This window comes from Lichenostomus cassidix, chromosome 26, assembly GCF_008360975.1.
Source record: "Lichenostomus cassidix isolate B80296 chromosome 26, HeHo_3.0, whole genome shotgun sequence".
NCBI lineage: Eukaryota > Metazoa > Chordata > Aves > Passeriformes > Meliphagidae > Lichenostomus > Lichenostomus cassidix.
In genome coordinates, this window is record NC_139506.1 from 3,048,027 (window position 1) to 3,066,109 (window position 18,083).

At 49.8% G+C, this 18,083-nt stretch overlaps 1 protein-coding gene across 6 annotated transcripts in view; it reads right to left on the bottom strand.

The window, feature by feature from the left end:
* ANKS1A (ankyrin repeat and sterile alpha motif domain containing 1A) overlaps window positions 1-18,083 on the bottom strand; it is a 77,409-nt gene that overhangs the window by 57,107 nt on the left and 2,219 nt on the right. For 5 of the 6 annotated variants that reach the window (XM_085083105.1, XM_085083104.1, XM_085083103.1 and 2 more), the window contains exons 2-3: window positions 2,563-2,643; window positions 1,693-1,849 (exon numbers count right to left, since the gene is read on the bottom strand). In XM_085083105.1, coding sequence (XP_084939231.1) covers window positions 1,693-1,849; window positions 2,563-2,643 — 238 coding nt within the window. Of the gene's footprint in view, window positions 1-115; window positions 1,346-1,692; window positions 1,850-2,562; window positions 2,644-18,083 lie in introns of those variants that run through there. The other variant, XM_085083107.1, reaches the window with a different exon arrangement.

Below are 18,083 nucleotides of genomic sequence, written 5' to 3' on the forward strand. Positions count from 1 at the left end.
AAAGCCATTCCAGCTGGGATTGCTGTAACCTGGACCAGGCTCCAAGCACAGGCTCCTCAGCTGACTTCTCTCATTTAACAGACTTCCTACTAAACAGACATTAATGAAACATTACCTGGAAGGACCATACTAAGCTTTGGATCTTTTGCAAAGATTTCCCCTCTACCTGCCCTGCTCAGAGCAGAACATTTACACTCAGGGCCTTCACTCAATTCTAATCAGATTGATTGTGAAGGGCTACCTGCACTCAAGCCTATGTAATCAGACTGAGTGCCTGAGTGCAGCTGTGCCTGGAGACATGATTAAGCACAGCCCCAAACTGGAAAACTATCACCAAAGACATTAGAACACACACTCCTTGTTATTCTTGCTCAATGGAGGAGTGGTAGGGAATTGCATTACATCCAAATTTTATATTCCATGATGTTTAAGCAGCATTTATCCCTGGGGCAGCCTGGTGCATTGAGTTACCCATCCTGGGAAACTTCAGTGTGGCACTTGGGTCACTTCAACAAAGAAGGACTGGAGCTCTTAAAACTGCCTCTGAAAGGACTTTGCTCCCCAGCTTCTGAAAAAGTACCATGGAGCAAATCAACAGCAGGGACTCCCAGCTGCTCACCTCGACTGTGAGCTGAACTCAAGCCAGGGGTTTCTGACCTACCTGGAAATTACCTCTGGAATGAATGCTCAGGTTTAACCCGGCAGCATTAAGGCAGGCAAACCTATTTTGATTTATTCCTTTCCTCCTGAAAGAACACCTGAGTGGTTTGGGAGTTGATTCACAGGGACATCAGATGTTCCTGCCTTAGGGACAGGACAGGCACAGCTCACTGCAGCTTTAGCCACCTGATTTGGGTCTGTCACCCTGTGTCTGCCAGGCTCACCCAGGGAGGGGCAGTTCAGTGACACTGCTCAGATGGCCTCACTCATGAAACCAGTTTCCTTAAACAAAACTCTGAAACAACAGGAATATTTGGGTCTTCCAGCAGTAGCATTTCAGAAGTTCCCTGGAATTTTAAGATACCTCTGATGTCCATGGGGCAGTTCCACAGGAGCCAGCCCTCTGGAGAGGGCACAGCTGTCTCGTGCCCCTCACTCCCTCTGCACCCCAGACCAAAACTGTCAGCTTGACAAAAGAAACAAATCCAAGAAGCTTTTCTTTTTCTTGCCAGATTGAGAAAATAATTCTTTAAGTTAGGGATTTATCTGGGGGCAAGTAGGGTTAAAATTATCTTAGAACTTACAAATTAGTGAACTGGAGCAAGTGCCAGAGACAAGCCAGGAGAGCAGCTAAGAGAGCACGGCCAAAGAGACTGAACAAAGCTGCCTTGATTAGTTCCCAAAGGAGGGAGCCAATGGATCCTCTGCAGAACTAGAAACCTGCTTAGCTATCCAGCAGCTGAAAGGAAAACTGTGGGTTAGTTTTAGAAGCCCAGAAGCAGGAGACCACTCCCTAAGTGTTGAGCAGTTCTCATGTTCATGTGTCTCTCTGTAAAACTTAAAAACCTTTCTCACCCTACCACTAACTCAGAACTGAATGTATTGCTTCAGGCAGTGCCCCTCTTATCCCACCAGCAAGTAGGACCTTACAACCATTGCTGCTGGTTTGGGAAGGGTCAGGAGTCAGCTGAAGGAGTCTCTCTCCATGCCAGGAAAGTGATTCAATGACACATTAGAGAAAATCAGGCAGACCTGCTCATTCACTTTGGTGTGCGAAGGGCCCTGGTGGATGAGGAGCTTCACTATGTCAGCATCTCCCTTCCAGGCTGCCAAGTGCAGGGGGTAACAGCCCTTGTAATCTGCCACATTGGTGAGCGCGTCGTTCCTCAGCAGAACTTCCACAACATCCCTGCAAGAGATGGGAATTTGGGTGAGACACTCAGTTCTGGTTTCACAGCTCACACTCTGCAGCTAGTACTGCACAGGATTATGTCAGAGATTCTCCTGGAATGTGACTTTTAAGTGTACCTATTAAATGCTGCCCAAGGAAATTAAAAAAAAAAACAAAACAACAAATAAATATTGATGAGGTGAGCTCAGGGAAGATCTACATTACCTCCACACTAGTGGAGCTGAGCAGGGGCTGAAGTCAGCCACAAGCCTGTGCTGCAAAGTGAATTGCACCAGCACAATGAAGGTGAATAAAGATTTTAACTCTATTCCATTGCTCAATATCTTAGGCAGCAATGAGCAACATGAGATCTACCACAGTGAAGACTGGAGTCACTTAAAAATGTGATATGCACACAAGGCAATTGTGAAGTGGTGCAGGCCCAGACCACCCTGGACACCAGACAGGCTGTAGTGACTGTCACCAGGGGAGCCCCTTTCACATGCTGTCACAGCTTATCCAAATTGCTTAGAAACAAACGGGTGGTTGAAAACCTCAGTGTTTCGAGATGTGAGACTGTGCAGCAGCCAAAGCACTGACATTCTCCACTTCCCCTGAAGATGGAGTAGTGCTGCACCAGTGCCTCGGGCTGGTGAATGAACCACACAACCGTGACCAGGGAAGCACAAAGCATCCACCCCTGCAAGCCAAGGCATGGGAACAGGACTCACTTATGGCCATTGAGAGCAGCGTGGTGCAGTGGGGTGTATCCAGTGCTGTCAACGCAGTTCACGTTTGGCCCTCTCCAGATGCTGCAAGACAAAAAATGGACAGGGAAACACTTAGGCAAACACCAAACAGGGCAAGGGCAAGGTGAGCAGAGCTCTCACACCAAGGTGGGTACCTGACAGCTGCGGTTGGGGCAGTCACACAGAGCACAGAGTACAGCAGAGGGGTCAGTGTGTCAGCACATGCCAGCACATGGGATCATTCCTCTGCTTTAGCACACCCTCCTGCTTTCCAATCAGAGCTCCCACTGCCACACAGCCTTCAGCCATACACAGCCCTGCCAAAAAGCATCTTCACAGGAACATGTGTCTATTAGACTGAACCACAAGAGACAGCAAACCACTGACCCACTGCTAATTCACACCCCGCAGAAGAATTCTGATGGCTCTGGGAAACTGTCCTTCTCCACAGCAAGAGTCACAAGGGATGAGTGGAAGTCAAAGACTGTGGGATACAGAGGCTGCTCTCGGTCACCAGTGTGATTCCACACTGACTTCTCACTGTCCCAAAATCACTTCCATCTGTCAGCTGCTGGCAGTCTGTACTAAAGAGTAGGTGGTCTCCCAGCACTTCTGAGAGCATTAACTCCCCTCCCTCGTTCAAAAGTCAAGCAGCAGAGATTTAAGAATTAACCCTGGCAAGGATTACTCTTCCCCAATCCCTGCTCACATCAGCACAGGATGGCACAAGTGAGAGGCCAGTGCTGCTCCTGAGCTCGCTGTGAAAGGAGTGTGGTGTCTGCTGCCCCTCACGAGGGCTGCCACCCTCTCCCACAACAGGCATGAAACTCAAACCAGTACATTCTTATACACAAACTGGAACTGTTTACCTTTCCTGACAATGGCCCTCTCCAGTACAACCCATCATCCCTGTGTGCTGGCCTGTTTAACACTCCATTCTTCCAGAAATTACACGGGGCTTATTGCAAGCCCTGACAATCCCACTTGTGCTAACATGGTACATTTTCCTGCTTTGTTTTCTTTGGGGCTAAATCTTAAGAGCACCCTCCAATCCCCAGTTGAACTGGTTTAAAATCAGCCAGCTGCAGCTCTGTTTGAAGCAGGCCTTTTCTGAGCAATCCATTTCCTCCCCAGCACGAAATCAAAGCGACTCATGTGGCCTAGAGGCTTTCTAAAATAAGTCATCACTGGGGGGCTGCTAGCCAGGAACACCTCAGTGCCACACTGAGCAAGAATAGCAGGAAAGGCACCAAACCAAACCAATGGGAATCTCTTGTAGACCAAGTGGAGCTTCAGAAGGGAATGAAGCAGCAGGCCCACACTGGAGTAGGAAATGGAAAGTCTGTCCCTGTCCCTTCCAAGTGACTTCTGATCTGCAGAGCATTATAAAAGGCTTTGCAGTCCTGAGACAGACCCAAGCTCTGCTAGAGGAGAGGCAGCTAAGGGGAAACTTTATCCAAGAGGACAGGCAAGTGAGCCACAAAATCCAATTTGCAAAGGATCAGAGGCTTATCCTGAGGCATCCTGCACACCACACAGCATCCCGTGCTCCAAGAGCAAACTGCAAATCAATACACACATGCAGGGCACCTCCAGCACTGACAACACTGCTCACAGGATGATGGTTTAAACTACATCCAGAAGGTCGGTGAGACACCAAAACTCCCCCCTCAGAGTGTGTGCAGGAGTGCCCTGCCCGATCCAGCTCTGCAGTCCTGAAGCATGAAGAGTAGAGCTCAGCTCTGGTTTGTTCCTGGCAGTGGGCTCTTGCAGTGTGGTTGCCCAAATAATTTATTGCTGGATTTAAAGTGGCAATTAATGGTTAGAACTAGTGCCAGAAAGCCTTGTGTGCAGTCTAGAGCAGTTCTAACATTGCACCTGTGCTGCCTTTGCTTGGGCTGTAACCTGGGCAGTGCCAGAGTCCCGTGGTTTTACACATTAAACTGAGCCGTGTTTGGAAGCTGAGCTCAAACTGCTCGAGGGTGAACACATGAAAAACCAGCAGCAATTAACACAAATGTTTCTTTCAGCTGAAGTTATGAAACAAGGAAAACCAGGGTCAGTGGTGCAGTGGGCAGGGCTGGGGACTGGAGCCTGGGACATCCATCCCCATCGGAGCGTGGTGTCCCCGTGATAAAACACTTCCTGAAAAATCTTCAGGTCAATGCTTTGGACTAAAATGAGAAGTTTGTTCCAGGAGCTCAGAGGAGGAGAAAAGCTGGAGCCCAGGAGGGAGCTGGCCCAGCAGTGAGCACTGGGTGCTGCGGAAACCAACTGCCGGGATCTAAAGATATTTAAAAAAAAAACATCTGCTGTGTCCTCTCCTCCCCTTTGCCTTTTTATTCCTGCAAATAAAGAAAGCTTTTATCAAAGAAAGGTCAAATCACCCAGAAGATCAGACTGGAAGGATCCAAGAGGAGAACTATTTATATTTAGATGTGGGGACTGCAGCAAAATACATCACTCCCTGCCCTCCTCTTCAGCTCTGCCAGCAAGGCCATACAATTAATTCTCCTGAGGTATGGAAACAGGGTGCTGAGAAAAGCAGAGCACAAAGCCCAGAATTCTCTGTGTACACTGTGACTTTGGGCTGTTCCTGACTAAACAGAAACCCCAATCCCAGCACAGAGAGGAGAATGCTGTAAATACAGGTCCCCAGTAAAGGTCTGGAGCCAATTTGACCTCTGCTGCTTTCTGATTTCTATTCTCCTCCAATCCCCTGAATTCACATCAAAGAGGGAGTGTTGTTTTTACCTCAGTGGTCTCTGTTCTCAAAGGATTACCCAGGTCTCACCTGCCCTTTGCTGCACCAGGGCAGCATCTGAAGGTGTTCCTGATGGCATCTGCTTAAGGCAACTAAGACTGAAAGTTGAGGACATCAGAAAAGCTCTGAAAACAGCAAAATCTGCTCCATTTAAACTATTTCTTGTGCTCAGTTTTCTCTTGCTCCATGATTCAGCAAGTGCTGTAGGTCTTAAAGCTTCCTTCTTGTGAAAACTGCTGAATAAAGCACATGCTTTAGGTCATAGTAAAACCCCGAAGTTCCTTTAAACAGGACCATATTTGTCCTCTTGCTTTTCCATTTCTTTCTTCCCAACTTTGCTCACAAAACCACCCCAGGCAGGGGGCTAGAGCAGGGCCAAGCCTGGAGGACAACATGGTGTTTCAGCTCAAATGATGAACCTTTGGGGCAGTTTTTGGTCTCACTAACGTGGGTTAGGGAAGCACCAGGATAGCTCTGAGTACTTATGCAAAGCAGAGGCCATTGCACCCTGTGTATTTACACACCCAACACTAAAGACAAAAAGCACAACAAGACACCAGCAAACACGAGTGGCTTGGCACAAAGTCACCAGGAAGTTTAAAGCAGTTGAGCACTGGCCCTAGATGTTTGTGTACTTCACTCAAAGCCTCTAAGTGTCAGGAGGGCAGTGGGGGCTGAAGGCAGATTCCCTTGAGTCCATTGCCCAGAGGCCACCAGAGCAGGTCAGTCACACATCCCAGCTATCCATATCCATACAACCACTGGATTCCTGCACCCAAACGCGACCCTCACTTGGTATTTCCTGCTTACAGAGGGAACACAAACAACCCAGAGGTTTCGGGTGAGGCCTCAGGGTTAGGAAGCTGCTTGTGTTTTTCTGAAGCGTGAGGAAGGCACTGCTGCAGCCAACCTCACCAATGGGAAGGGTCTGGAGTGGTGGGACTCCCAGCAGAGCAGGGACCCCACTCCCTACACACCCCAACCACCAGATACTGCAACAGCTTTATGAAAACAAGCAGCTGATGCACAGCTGGAGAAGATTAAAACAGAATATTGCTGGGGCAAGGGGCTCTCAGCCCCTCTTGCCAGGTTTTGGGAAAGCCCAAGGAGAGCAGCTGGTCAGATTCCAGATATTGGAGCAACTGCAGAGGAAGCCAAATCTGTGAGATTCCGCTTCTGTGCTCCTCAACTTCTTGGTCCAGATTTTTATTTGCTGTAAGAAAAACAGGCAGATTTTCCTCAAAGTCAAAGGGTCACAAACTCAAGTACAAGACGCCAGAATGGACGAGGAAAAGCATATATATATATATGTGTGTGTGTGTATATATGTGTGTGTATGTATATATATATATGTATTAGGAACAGGACACATAGAAGTGACCCAGGTGACACTGCACAGCACTACAGCCAGCACAAGGGCTGAAAAGCCCTGGCTCCATAATCAGACCTGCTCCCAACAGAGCCACTGACCAGGGATTCCAGTTAAAATCCTCAGGCTCAATCCACTTCAACTGACACACTGCAGCAGCCAGAGCCATGCCTGGCCCTCTGCACAGAGCCAGACCTCAAGTTCCCACTTCATCAGCTCATTCTGAATGAAGCAACAGCTCTCAACAACAATTGCCAACAGCTCCAGACTTGTTGCCCAACACCTACAGACAGTTCAGCCAGTGTCAGGTCAACAGGGAGTTGTGAGAAACCAGCATTTCCACCAGTGGAGCAACACTGTGCAGCAATTAATCCTCTGATGGCCAAATGATCCCTTCTCCCACAGAAAAGAGAGGAACTTTTCATTCCTCAGGTGCAGTGGGTGGCCAGGAGCAGGAAACCTGCATGGATTTGCAAAGTGACAGCAGCCTGAGAAGACTTAGTTCAGGAACTGAGAGGCAGAAGGTGACCTCATCTGCTTCCCTCACAACCAGTCTGCCATCTCCCACTCCTCATTTCCAGGGGAGGCTGTTTTGGGTTGGCACAGACCCGTGACAACCACATGTTTAACTCCTGGTCGTGCAGCTCATGCTAGAAAGGAACCAGACAGGGTTGGCATTACTAATAGAAATGTGTCCATCCAAGCTAAAAACCCCCACTAGGAAGAGGCCAGCCCTAGCCTTATGGATGGCTCCTGGCAGTGGAAATGCATTTATTTAAACTTAATGTATGGTGGGGGGCGGCAGTGGGGACAGAAAGGCTGGGGCAGGTGTGCAGCGCGTGCTACATCAGAGAATCCCTCCGAGCAGGGGCGAATAAAGAGCTGCAGGACAGGGAAAATATAGGTCTGGGTTGAGTGCATATGCTGCCCTTTATTCTTAAAAGCATTACAGGCACTCTGCAACCAACCCACTCCCATTAAGGAGCATTCCCAGCTGATGACAGGCCGTGGAGCAGGAGCAGCCCCACATAACACAGGCTCCAATGCTGGTTGTGACCTCGGGGCCAGAGCCAAACAAGCTTTGCTGGGAGAAGTGCAGAAAGGGTCAGCAATGGAGTCTGAGAAAGCCAAGCAGTGTCTTTGGGAGGGGCCCAGGAGCTCTGGGGTCTGATGTGTGTGGCAGCAGGAGCATCCCCCTGTCCACACCATGTCCAAAGGCAGTATGATGGCAGGGGAAGAGCAGGGGAAATGGGAAGGCAGCACCCAGCATAGAAAAGGAGGGTTTGACATGAAGCCCTGAAGCTGCCAAGCTCATTCGAGGTGGCAAAGTGACCCCTAAAAGAGGACAGAGATTGGACAAATTTGCCAAATGCTGACAAACCTCTCACTGAGGTTTATTAAACACTGATTTTGTGGCTCATTCTCTTCTTTTGCATCTGACTAGATGGGGTTTTGAGGAACAGGAGCAAAAGGAACCAAAACATTCCTACAGAAATTCAATGAACTGAGCAGCATTATGAATGTCATAAACCAGCCCGGAGCTGGTAATATCCTGGAACTGCAAACAGGAACCAGAGCACTGCTCAGGTAAACATTCCCCACTCTCCATTTGCAGCTCACCTCTGCTTCCACAGCACTGGAGAAGATGCCACTAAGTGGAAGAAAATACAATATTAAAAAAAAAAAAGGAAAAAAAAGAGATGCAGAGTACATTAGCAGGACACGTGTGTGTAGATAGTGCAGGCTGCTGGGTTCCACTGAAGCACAACTCCTTAGCAAGGTGCCAGACTTTCCCTTGGCCTTCCCTCCACTGAGCACTTTCAGAGAAATAGAAGGAAACTGCCTGGGCAGCCACAAATTCCAGACCAAAACCACCAAGCAGCTGATGCTGCAGCACTGAGCTGGCTACAGCTGGCAACCTCGCACTGGGCTTTCCCTCCCCCTTCTCCTTTGTGAGATGATTTAACAAGCTGCAGAATCCCACGGGACATGTCAGTCAGCCAACAGCAATGGAGCATCGTGTCTGGAGCCCAACATGTCCATCTGCGCTGCTCCCTTCTGACAAGCACAAAGCTCTGAGCTTGGAGTAAAAATGTCATCAAAAGGAACTTGTGCAGAGAAAAATGTTCCCTCCCCCACCTGCCAGTGCTCTTGCACAGGAAGGGATGTGCCAATTAAGTGTTTTGGGATGGCAGAAAACGTGTCACCCTCTGCTCACTGTCAGAAAATGTCAATGGGATCAGAACACCTGGAAATTACTGTTTGTCTGCAGCACCCACAGAGATCTGATCCAATATGTATCTTAGTGGGAATTTGGGATTTCCAGCAGGAGCATTGCACCTGGAAGGGTACAGAGACAGTGATATTTTATTTAAACATGGACACCCTCCTGGTGAAGTCTCAGACCTCTCTATAGAGAGCAAATAAACCACCCCCATGTTCTCAAGGTGTGCCTGCTCAGCCCAGCCAGCCAAGCTCCAGGGCTCCTCTGGGCCACCTTGGGCACTGCCCCTTTGCTTTGTGCCATGTCACCCATACTCACATCCCTCTCAGCCTGGCTGCTGCCCACCCTTTCCCAAATCCTGATCACGTCCCTCTCAGCCTGGCTCCTGCCCAGCCCTTCCCAAATCCTACTCATGTCCCTCTCAGCCTGGCTGCTGCCCACCCCTTCCCAAATCCTGCTCACGTCCTTCTCAATCTGGCTCCTGCCCAGCCCTTCCCAAATCTCACTCACGTCCCTCTCAGCCTGGCTGCTGCCCAGCCCTTCCCAAATCCTGCTCACGTCCCTCTCAGCCTGGCTGCTGCCCAGCCCTGATGCCTGGAACACTGAACCACGACGTGTCTGACCTGGGGCAGATGAAAAGCAGGTAAATAGGCCAAGTCAAGCAGAGACAGAGATTCAGGGACCGAATTACCCCTTCCCTACAGCAATTAAAAAAGCAAATGCAATTATTTTGTACCAACAACTGCACGCAGAGTGCACTTTTGCCTTAGGGAGACTGAAACCAGTGAGAGAGAGATTGGCACGACATCCCCCTTCCCTTGTGACATTGCCCAGATCAGTGACAGGATGACTCTGAATCGGTGCTGGCACTGCAGTGCTTCATTCTGTGCACACAAGGAGACCCTGGATGGCAGGAGGGACCCCTGGGCTCTGGCCCAGGACATCAGGACAGGCAGGAGAAACACGGTGCTGGAGTGAAAAGGGAATGAATTGCTGATACTGAACAGAAGAATGACAGGATGGGAAGTGAAGCCCTGGAAGAAGGGGACACGGAGAATTCAGTGCCACAACAAAGCTTCCCCTAAAGTGTTTGGAGCACGCTTTGCCCTTGAACACAGCCCTCACCAGCAGCCCAGCAGCTCACCCACATGGCTCCATCTAAGCCTGTATCAAATCCCAGCTCCAGCTTAACCAGGAGTCCCTGAGGGCTAAAGAAAGACACTGCAAGGAGAGATTAACTGGCAATAGTGCGGGACACAAACAAGGAACCGACATGCCACTGACTCCAGAGACATTCCTTCTTGATGAGCTTTTTAATTGGCTGCCCTAAGAGCAAGTGACAGGGAAAGGAGAGAGCAAAGAGCAAGAGGAGGAGGGCAAACAGAGAAGTGACCCTATGGTGGCTCGGATGGGAGCACAGGGGACACACCTGAGCAGCCACAGAGCTCTGTGATCAGCTCTGCTTGCTCCTGCTGCACACTACACAAGCAGAGAAAGCACTGATTTAGACAACAGTTCCTAAGGAAGCTCAGTAAAAGAAGGATGGAAATCAGAAAGGACATCCCTTTACTCCAGAAGCATCCTTGAAATCCAGTCTGTTAAAGAGCAGGAACAAGAGTGAATGGCCAAGACGGGAAATTATTCCCAAATCCCGATATAGCTCCTAGAAGTTGTCATTACTTGTCTGCGCTATCTGTACAGAGATAAGGTTAGAGCTGAAAAACACGAGTGCTGAGAGCTGAGGGCATGAGCCAGGCAGTCAAACAGAGGGTATGGAGCAGGAGGGTTCTGCCCTGCTCTGAGAGCCCCGGGGAAGGGCAGGGACTGCTCCCCAGGAGCTGCCACAGGCAGCTGCACCAACCCCTAATGCTGGAAAACTGAACCAGTAATGGAACAGGCAGCAAAGAGAAATGTTCCCACATATTTCACAGTGGCTCTGCAGCTTCCAGTCCCGGTTTCACCCAAATGCCAGCTCTGACTCTCCCCACAATGACAGCCTCAAACAGCTTTTTTCCTCACCAGAAAGAAAACTTCATTCTTTGGGGAACATATGGAACATAAGATGTTCCAAACCCCTTGAAATATCTCTGCCCACTTCTCTTCAAGAATAACAAACTCAGCTCTGAGCCTTTTCTCTGTTCAATACAGCTCTCCCAGCCAGGAGCTGCTTTCAGCAGCACAGCCTTTCCCAGCCTGACATTTTTAATGTACAGAAGGAATGTACATATGCCAGTCAGACTCCTAAAGATATACAGGATAAAACTCTGCATTCCTTCAAACAATTTCAGGGTTACTGTAACTGTCCCAGCAAATAATTGTATCTCAGCTGTAACAACTCACACCCATGTAACAACCAGGATCTTCAGAGCTTTTAAACCAATTCTCTTTAGTCTTTATTTTCTGTGAAAAGGAATGTCAAGGTCACATCCTGCTTCACTCCTTCTGTGAAATAATTTCTGTTTAGATTAGAGGAAATATTTCCAAAATGCCAAATCCAACATGAATTCCACACATCCTCCAAGTTCCATTTTCAGCTGTTCTGACCCAAAGCAGATGAGCCTCAGGAGCTCAGGTATGGCTTCACAGCCTGGACCAGCCTGAAAGGAGCTGTGAAGGGGGCACAGGGGCAATGCAGTAATTGAAAATCACGCAAAGGTGGTTACTGACAACACTCCAGGATGGCCACAAGTCATCCACGGGGATAAAGTGAGGTCACTCAGACATCTCTTACAGGGCAGTCAACTCTATCAGAGCTCCCACTGTGCTGCAAGAAACCACGGTTTAAGAAATCACTGGAAAGAAGCACTAGGAAAAACCAACACAAGTCCACAGGATACAGTCTCTTATTTAAGTAATCTGATGGATTTCACTGTCCTTGTAACAGAACCAAGATCAGGACGCAAAGCTTTGAAGTCTTCAGAGCTTAAGGCTTTATCATAATCCTGCTCCTGATTCCTAAAAAAAAAATTGTGCTGATTTCTGAAACCAAGAGCAGTGAGGAAGAGCCTGTGGAGCCTGCATGGGGGTGCTTCAAACCTCAGCAGGCACCCAGCCTCTGGAATTGGATTCTGTTCTAAAATCAGGCACTTTGTAATGCCAAACTTGAGCGGATTTCTCAGTGTCTTAATTAGATGAGGCAAAAGTAGTTTCACCTAATTTCCAACCCAGTTCAATATTAGATTTGAAAGACCACCTATGACATCTTCAGCCTTGCTCGCCCCAGGAGTCTGCACAACAGCAGGCAACGGGATTAGATAGAAATCTAATGAGATAATGTATTTACATAATATTTATGGCACTCACTCTCAGACAGGGTTCTGTTCTTGCGTCCTCAGTACGTGGCACTACAGACACTTCCTTTGAACTGGAAAAAGCTGGAGGTTTATTTTTAAATCTAATTTCCCTTTAAAAGAAACCATGTGTTTAAATAACAAGGGAGGAGCGCATATGTACCTGTGTTTACCAAACCTAAACACCAACTCGAGCTCAACTTTCCTGCAGCTGAAATAACTCAGGCTCCTGCAGAGTGTCCAGTAAAGCCATGCACACAGAATCCTCCTGTAATTCCTTTAGCATCCTCCTATGTCAGATGCATACCCTGATTTTCACCTGAACCCCTCAACAGTCACACGTCAGCAAGCTAAGCATGTATCTAAACACACAGTTCCAGCACTTTGCATCCTGCAGCTTCCCAAACATTTAAGCAGCTCACCCTCACTAGCCCTGGGGAAACAGCCACCTTAACACCCTGTGTGTGCCAGAGACAGCTAAAATCCTTGGCTCAGGAAAAAGTAAAAACCACACAAATCTACACACCGCCAAGATAAAAATAGTTCCGAACTTAAGCCCTTTATCCAGAAGTCTGGAGGCCCAACTGGATTTTCTTCCAGGATACAAACATCTGCAGGAATGCCTGCCCAGCATCCAGCGCCAAATTCAGTTCGAGTTAAAGGGCAATGAAAAAAGTTTAACTCCCATCTGATTCATCCAAACTCCTCAAAGCTGAGTATTTCTCATTGAGCCACAGCACCAGGACAAAGTGATTTGGGATTCAGGTCTAGAAACGTGCATGTGATGCAATGGCCACCCCAGGTACCATGTGGCATTACTGCCTGGCCTGACCCAGGGCAGGGCACTTCCCCACCCAGGAGGGTACAGGAGTCTCTCTTTGGGAGACAGGACATAAAAGAGCTCTGAGGACATCACACAGGCTCTGCAGGTTTTGTGTAGAAGAAGAGGGCACATTCACACACTCCAGCTCCAATTTCATTTCAAAGGCAGCTCACACCTTCCTGCCCTGTCTTTATTTGAGCCTTTGCCCCCTCCTCAGCCCCCCAGGCTCTTGGATGTGGACAGCCAGCACAGGTGCACCGACATTTCCAGCTCTGTTTTCCTCCCTCCTGCAGACAGCAGCTGTGTTCACTTCGCCAGTCGGTTGCTATAGAAACAAATCAATCCTCAACAGTTTTATTTTTACCAGTTTCTGTGAAATAGGATTTATCTCATTTCCATGACTAAGCTGTACTCTGGAGAAAGCTCTTTGGGACAGCGACAGTGCCAGCTCAGCATCGGGCACAGCTCGTGCTGCAGTGACAAGAGGAAATGGCCATCACCCGTGTTCAGAGGCACCTTCTCATCTTGAGGACACTTCACCTTGAAAGGATTCCACAGCCAGAGCACTACAGCACTCCACAGCTGCCCCCGAGGAGTGGAACAGAGCAGGGAGGATGGCACAGCCTGGGTAAGGTGATGGGGTCACACCGTGTGGAGATATCAGCACATGGTCTGTGCTGAGAGCCAGCCTGGCAGCCCTCGGGCACTGCCACAGGGTGGGCTCAGCCTCCATCCTGCCTGCCCTTTGTCCCAGGGCAGCTGAGAGGGGCTTTACTTCTGGTCTGCCATGACCTGGATGCATTTCCTCCATTCTGTATTACCTCAACTCTGTGTCACACCTTTCACCTATATCCTTTCTAGCCTGTTTGTTTGTCTTTCAGTCTCACTGAAGTGATGTGTTACCTCACAAGAATCCCACTGTATGAACACTGTTTTTTGGCTCAGCTGCTCCCAGTACATCAAATACTGCTCCAACCATTCATCTCCAGAAAGTTCTGCTCCCTGACAAGGGACCTTCTGCAGCTGGAGGGGACCTGTGGCATCAAGTGGAGCAGTTCCACTTCACCAACACCCATTGCTGGGGCACAACCTGCTGCATGCAGGGAGAGGAAGGGGAGACACTGCTCCTCCATGCTCTCACCTGGAGGTTCCTGCCATTCCCTCCTGCTGGATCCAGGAACTGTGCAGCCTCAGGAGACAGGAGTCTGTTAGACCTGCCAGCTGAAGTGTTCCCCCTGGCCAAACCTTGGGGAGAGGAGCTGGGGGTGGCCAGGCCAAGCTGGAATCTTTACACTGCAAAGTGCCCAAAGCCATCTGTCAAACACTCAGCATCCAGCTGAGCTCTGCACCACTCCTGCCTTCAGAACACAGAGTGCTCTGGCTGTTCTCAGATCTGCAGTGACACTTCTTCAGTTTAGGGACTGCAGACACAGGTGGAGGCCACAAGGCTGTAGAAATGTCAGGATCTCGTAGCTCAAACATCCCAGGTTTGGTGACAGGCATAGCTGTGGTTTTGTTCCAAAATTCCTCACACAGCTCAACAGCAGGGTGAGAAGTTGGGGTTATACAAATCAAAAAGCCATCAGGGAACCTCAGATACACCCTCAGGGCACTCGAATCTCACAAGCACCTGAGCACAGCCACCCTTGGGCTTCATACAGCTGTTCAGGACCCTCCAGCCAGCGCTGGAGCCAGGCCTGAGCACAGCATGGGAAATAAGTAAATGCATGTTGTCAATGTGTTTCACAGCTCCTTCCATGACAGAACAGAGCACAAACCTTAGATGAGCCCTGCAAATGCTCCTGGGAAGATGTGTAACCCAGCAACTGGAAAAACACCTAGGAGCCTTGTGCCTCAGCTCCTCGAGCCCCTGAGAATGTCCACATCCTACAGTGGATGCAGTCAGCAGCAGTAGCTGCCTTTGTTCCGACATCCTCAGCCATCCTCAACACAATGGGACCCACCTGATGCTCCTCACCTGAGACCAGGACCCCTGTGACACTCCTCCCACCACGTCTCAGCTCACAGCAACTCCCTGATGGTGCATTTGAGGTAACCTGTATGAGCATTTGGATATTTCCAAAGCTGCCTGGCACTTCAAAACACTCTCAAAGCAAGGGAAAAACTACGCTTTTGCTCTCCCCTCTGACTGACACAAACACGATGACACATTGATGTTCCCAAGCTAGCAAGTCCTACAGCACATGTGGGTAAAGACTGATGGGAAGCCAATACCTGGAAGAATGTTCAGCCTCAACACCCACCTGTGCAGAGCCTTCCACTTCCAGCCCCACTCTCTGTCAACCAACCCCAGCAGTGCACAGCCTGGAAACCTGGGGCTGCCCACAGCCTGTCAGGAAGGGAGAGGGACAGGGCTCTCCTGAGGGGTTTTCACAGGAAGGGAACCCACCCACAACAATTCCCACATGTCCCAGAAAGCCCCAAGTGCTGTACAAACCACAAGTCCTGCTTTGCCCACTGGCTTGGGCGAGTGGAGCAGAGCAAGGCCAACACTACTGAGGCCCCAGAGCAAGGAGAGCCCAGTGCTCCTGGCCCAGCCCTGAACATGGAACCACGCTGACCAAAGCACGCAAATAAAACTTTCCAAAGCTGCATCACAACATCACACAGAGACAAAACACTGCAGAGTCACAGCCAGTAACTGCAGCCTTTGAATTCTTGAAGAAGTGCTTAGGAAACAATTCCCAGCCCAGCGCCGGCGCACACCTGTGCCTGTGGCACAAGCACCTCCAGCAATCCCTGTGTTTGGGTGAGTAATTAAAGAGGGATCTGTCCCACTGTGCCCTGTGCACGGGAGGGTGTGGAGAGGAGAAGGTTTAAAGTGGGTGAGATGATTAATCACAGCAGCAGGACGAGGGAAAGACCCAATGTTGCCCTGTTCAGTGGGAATGCAGCAGGAGCAGCTCCCTTGTGATGGGGAAGGGGAAGAGAGGAAAGCACCTTGTCTGCACAACCCTGGAAGGTGGACCTTGGAGCCTCTCTGATGCTCCCTGCTGCTGTCTCTGCTGGACACTGCAGGACTCAGTGCTTACCTGCAAGGCCTGGGCACACACAGAGGGACAGACAGGCCAACAGCCTGACCCTGACCTCAGACAGGGCAATTTCCCCTTCCCTGGCAGCAGCACTCTGTTTCTTCCCAAGGGAACAGCAGCAGAGAGGCACAGCAAGAGCCTCACCCCCCAGGAGTACACAGGGCACTAACAGATCCCTGCTGTAAACCATCAGCCACACCAGAACAAACACCAAACCCCCCCGTTTTTAAAAAAGAACTCATTTTTCTGACTCCTAACCACCCTTGGACTGTTGGAAGCCACTTCAAGTGTTCTGCCATCCCACCACGTCATTCCCATAACCAACCAGACCCCTCACCAGCAGCAACTGTTGCAAATGGGCTGGAACAAGGGCTGTGGCTTCTGTAGAACAGCACTCGACCCTTCCCACAACAGATGTGCACCCAAACTCCTCATTCCCAGCAGAAGCTTCTCCTTGATACACTCCCTGAGGACTGCATATCCCATCTGGGGCTCAGCAGCAGCCTCAGTTTCCCCTCTGGCAACGCAGATCCAGGCTTTTCACAGCAATAGATGAAAATAAAAAGCTGCTTCTGCAGATTTGGCTTTAACACAACCCATCCCTCATTGCTCCTGGCAAAACCTCCTGAATGCAGCCTGATAGCTCAGCCACAGATTGTTCTGTTCTTTCCCGCCTTTAACTTCACAGTGAACCACTAAAAAATAAATACAATAATCCAAATTCTGCAGCCTTGATGCAGAATAGGCTCATGACCCCAAGAAAGCTCATGGATTAACAGGCCATTTCTGATTTCTGGACTTGCTGTTGCTCATAAGCCTTAAGCTGGGCATGCACGGAGTGGGTTTTCTCTCTCACTGCTCCTCACACGATGTCTCTGCCTGAGCCATGATCCATGGCTGGAACCAGAGCAGCCAGGCCCAGCTGAGGAGCCAGGATCTGCTCCTGACTGCTGGGCCAGGCCTCCAGCAGCCCCCCAGGCCCTGGCAGATCCCAGGGGCTGCGCAGATGCCGGCAGGGAGCCGAGCCTCCCAAACCCTGGCAGCCACCACCTCTTTGTGAGCCCACCATCTGCTCTGGCAAATCCACACTCCCATTTCCCCCCTCCTGCATCCTTCTCATTCCCCCAGCCCGCTGTCAGCATTCCCAATTTCCATCAGCTTCCCACTGGGGTTTATTCTTCTGCCCAATGCCCTGAGTGTTACACCCTGGCATGTTCACCCCTTAAGAGAGACTTGAATTCTCTTTGAAGTTCCTCCTCCTGTGGCTTATCCTGCTCCATCCCATCCTGCTTCCTGCTCACCTGCAGCCATAGGTGATTGGAGTCTGAGCCTGGCTCCACACCCAGCGGGCCCTGCTCAGCCTCAGCAGGAGCAGCACAGCCCAGACCGTGACAAAGTTCACATTTAACTGATAACAGACACGGTGGCAGCTCAGGTTACCTGAAAAAACAACGCATTCCAAGGAATTTACTGCCAGGGCCATCTTCTACCACTTCACAGAGCAGCACTTGCTCTCTTTGGAAGAGAAATGGCCCAAATGATGAGTGCCAGCTCAGAGCAGGTGTCAGCTCAGCACATACCAGGTGTAATGTGGGAATTCCAGGGAATGCCTGGTTTGTAGGCATCCAAACTGTATCTTAGAGACACCTGAAACACTGCAGAACTGCCATAAGAAGCTGGGACAGGCACCTTGGCAGAGATGAGCTTTGGAAACAGGTTGTTTAAACAGTGGGACTTAAAAAATAAATAAAATAGGAACTAAACTGGGACCTGAAATCAGGTGAAGAAAGGAACAAAGGTGTCCTGCCATCCCAGCAGAGCATTTATGACCTGGTTCTGCTCTGGGAATGAGCTCTGGGGAGTGGAGGGCAGCTCAGCAGCTCCTGTGTTAGAAGAGATCCTTACGGACCTGAGGAGCCTCAGCAGGACCAGGAATCAGCCCTAAGAGGGCCAGGGGCTGCCCAAGGAAGGGAAAATATG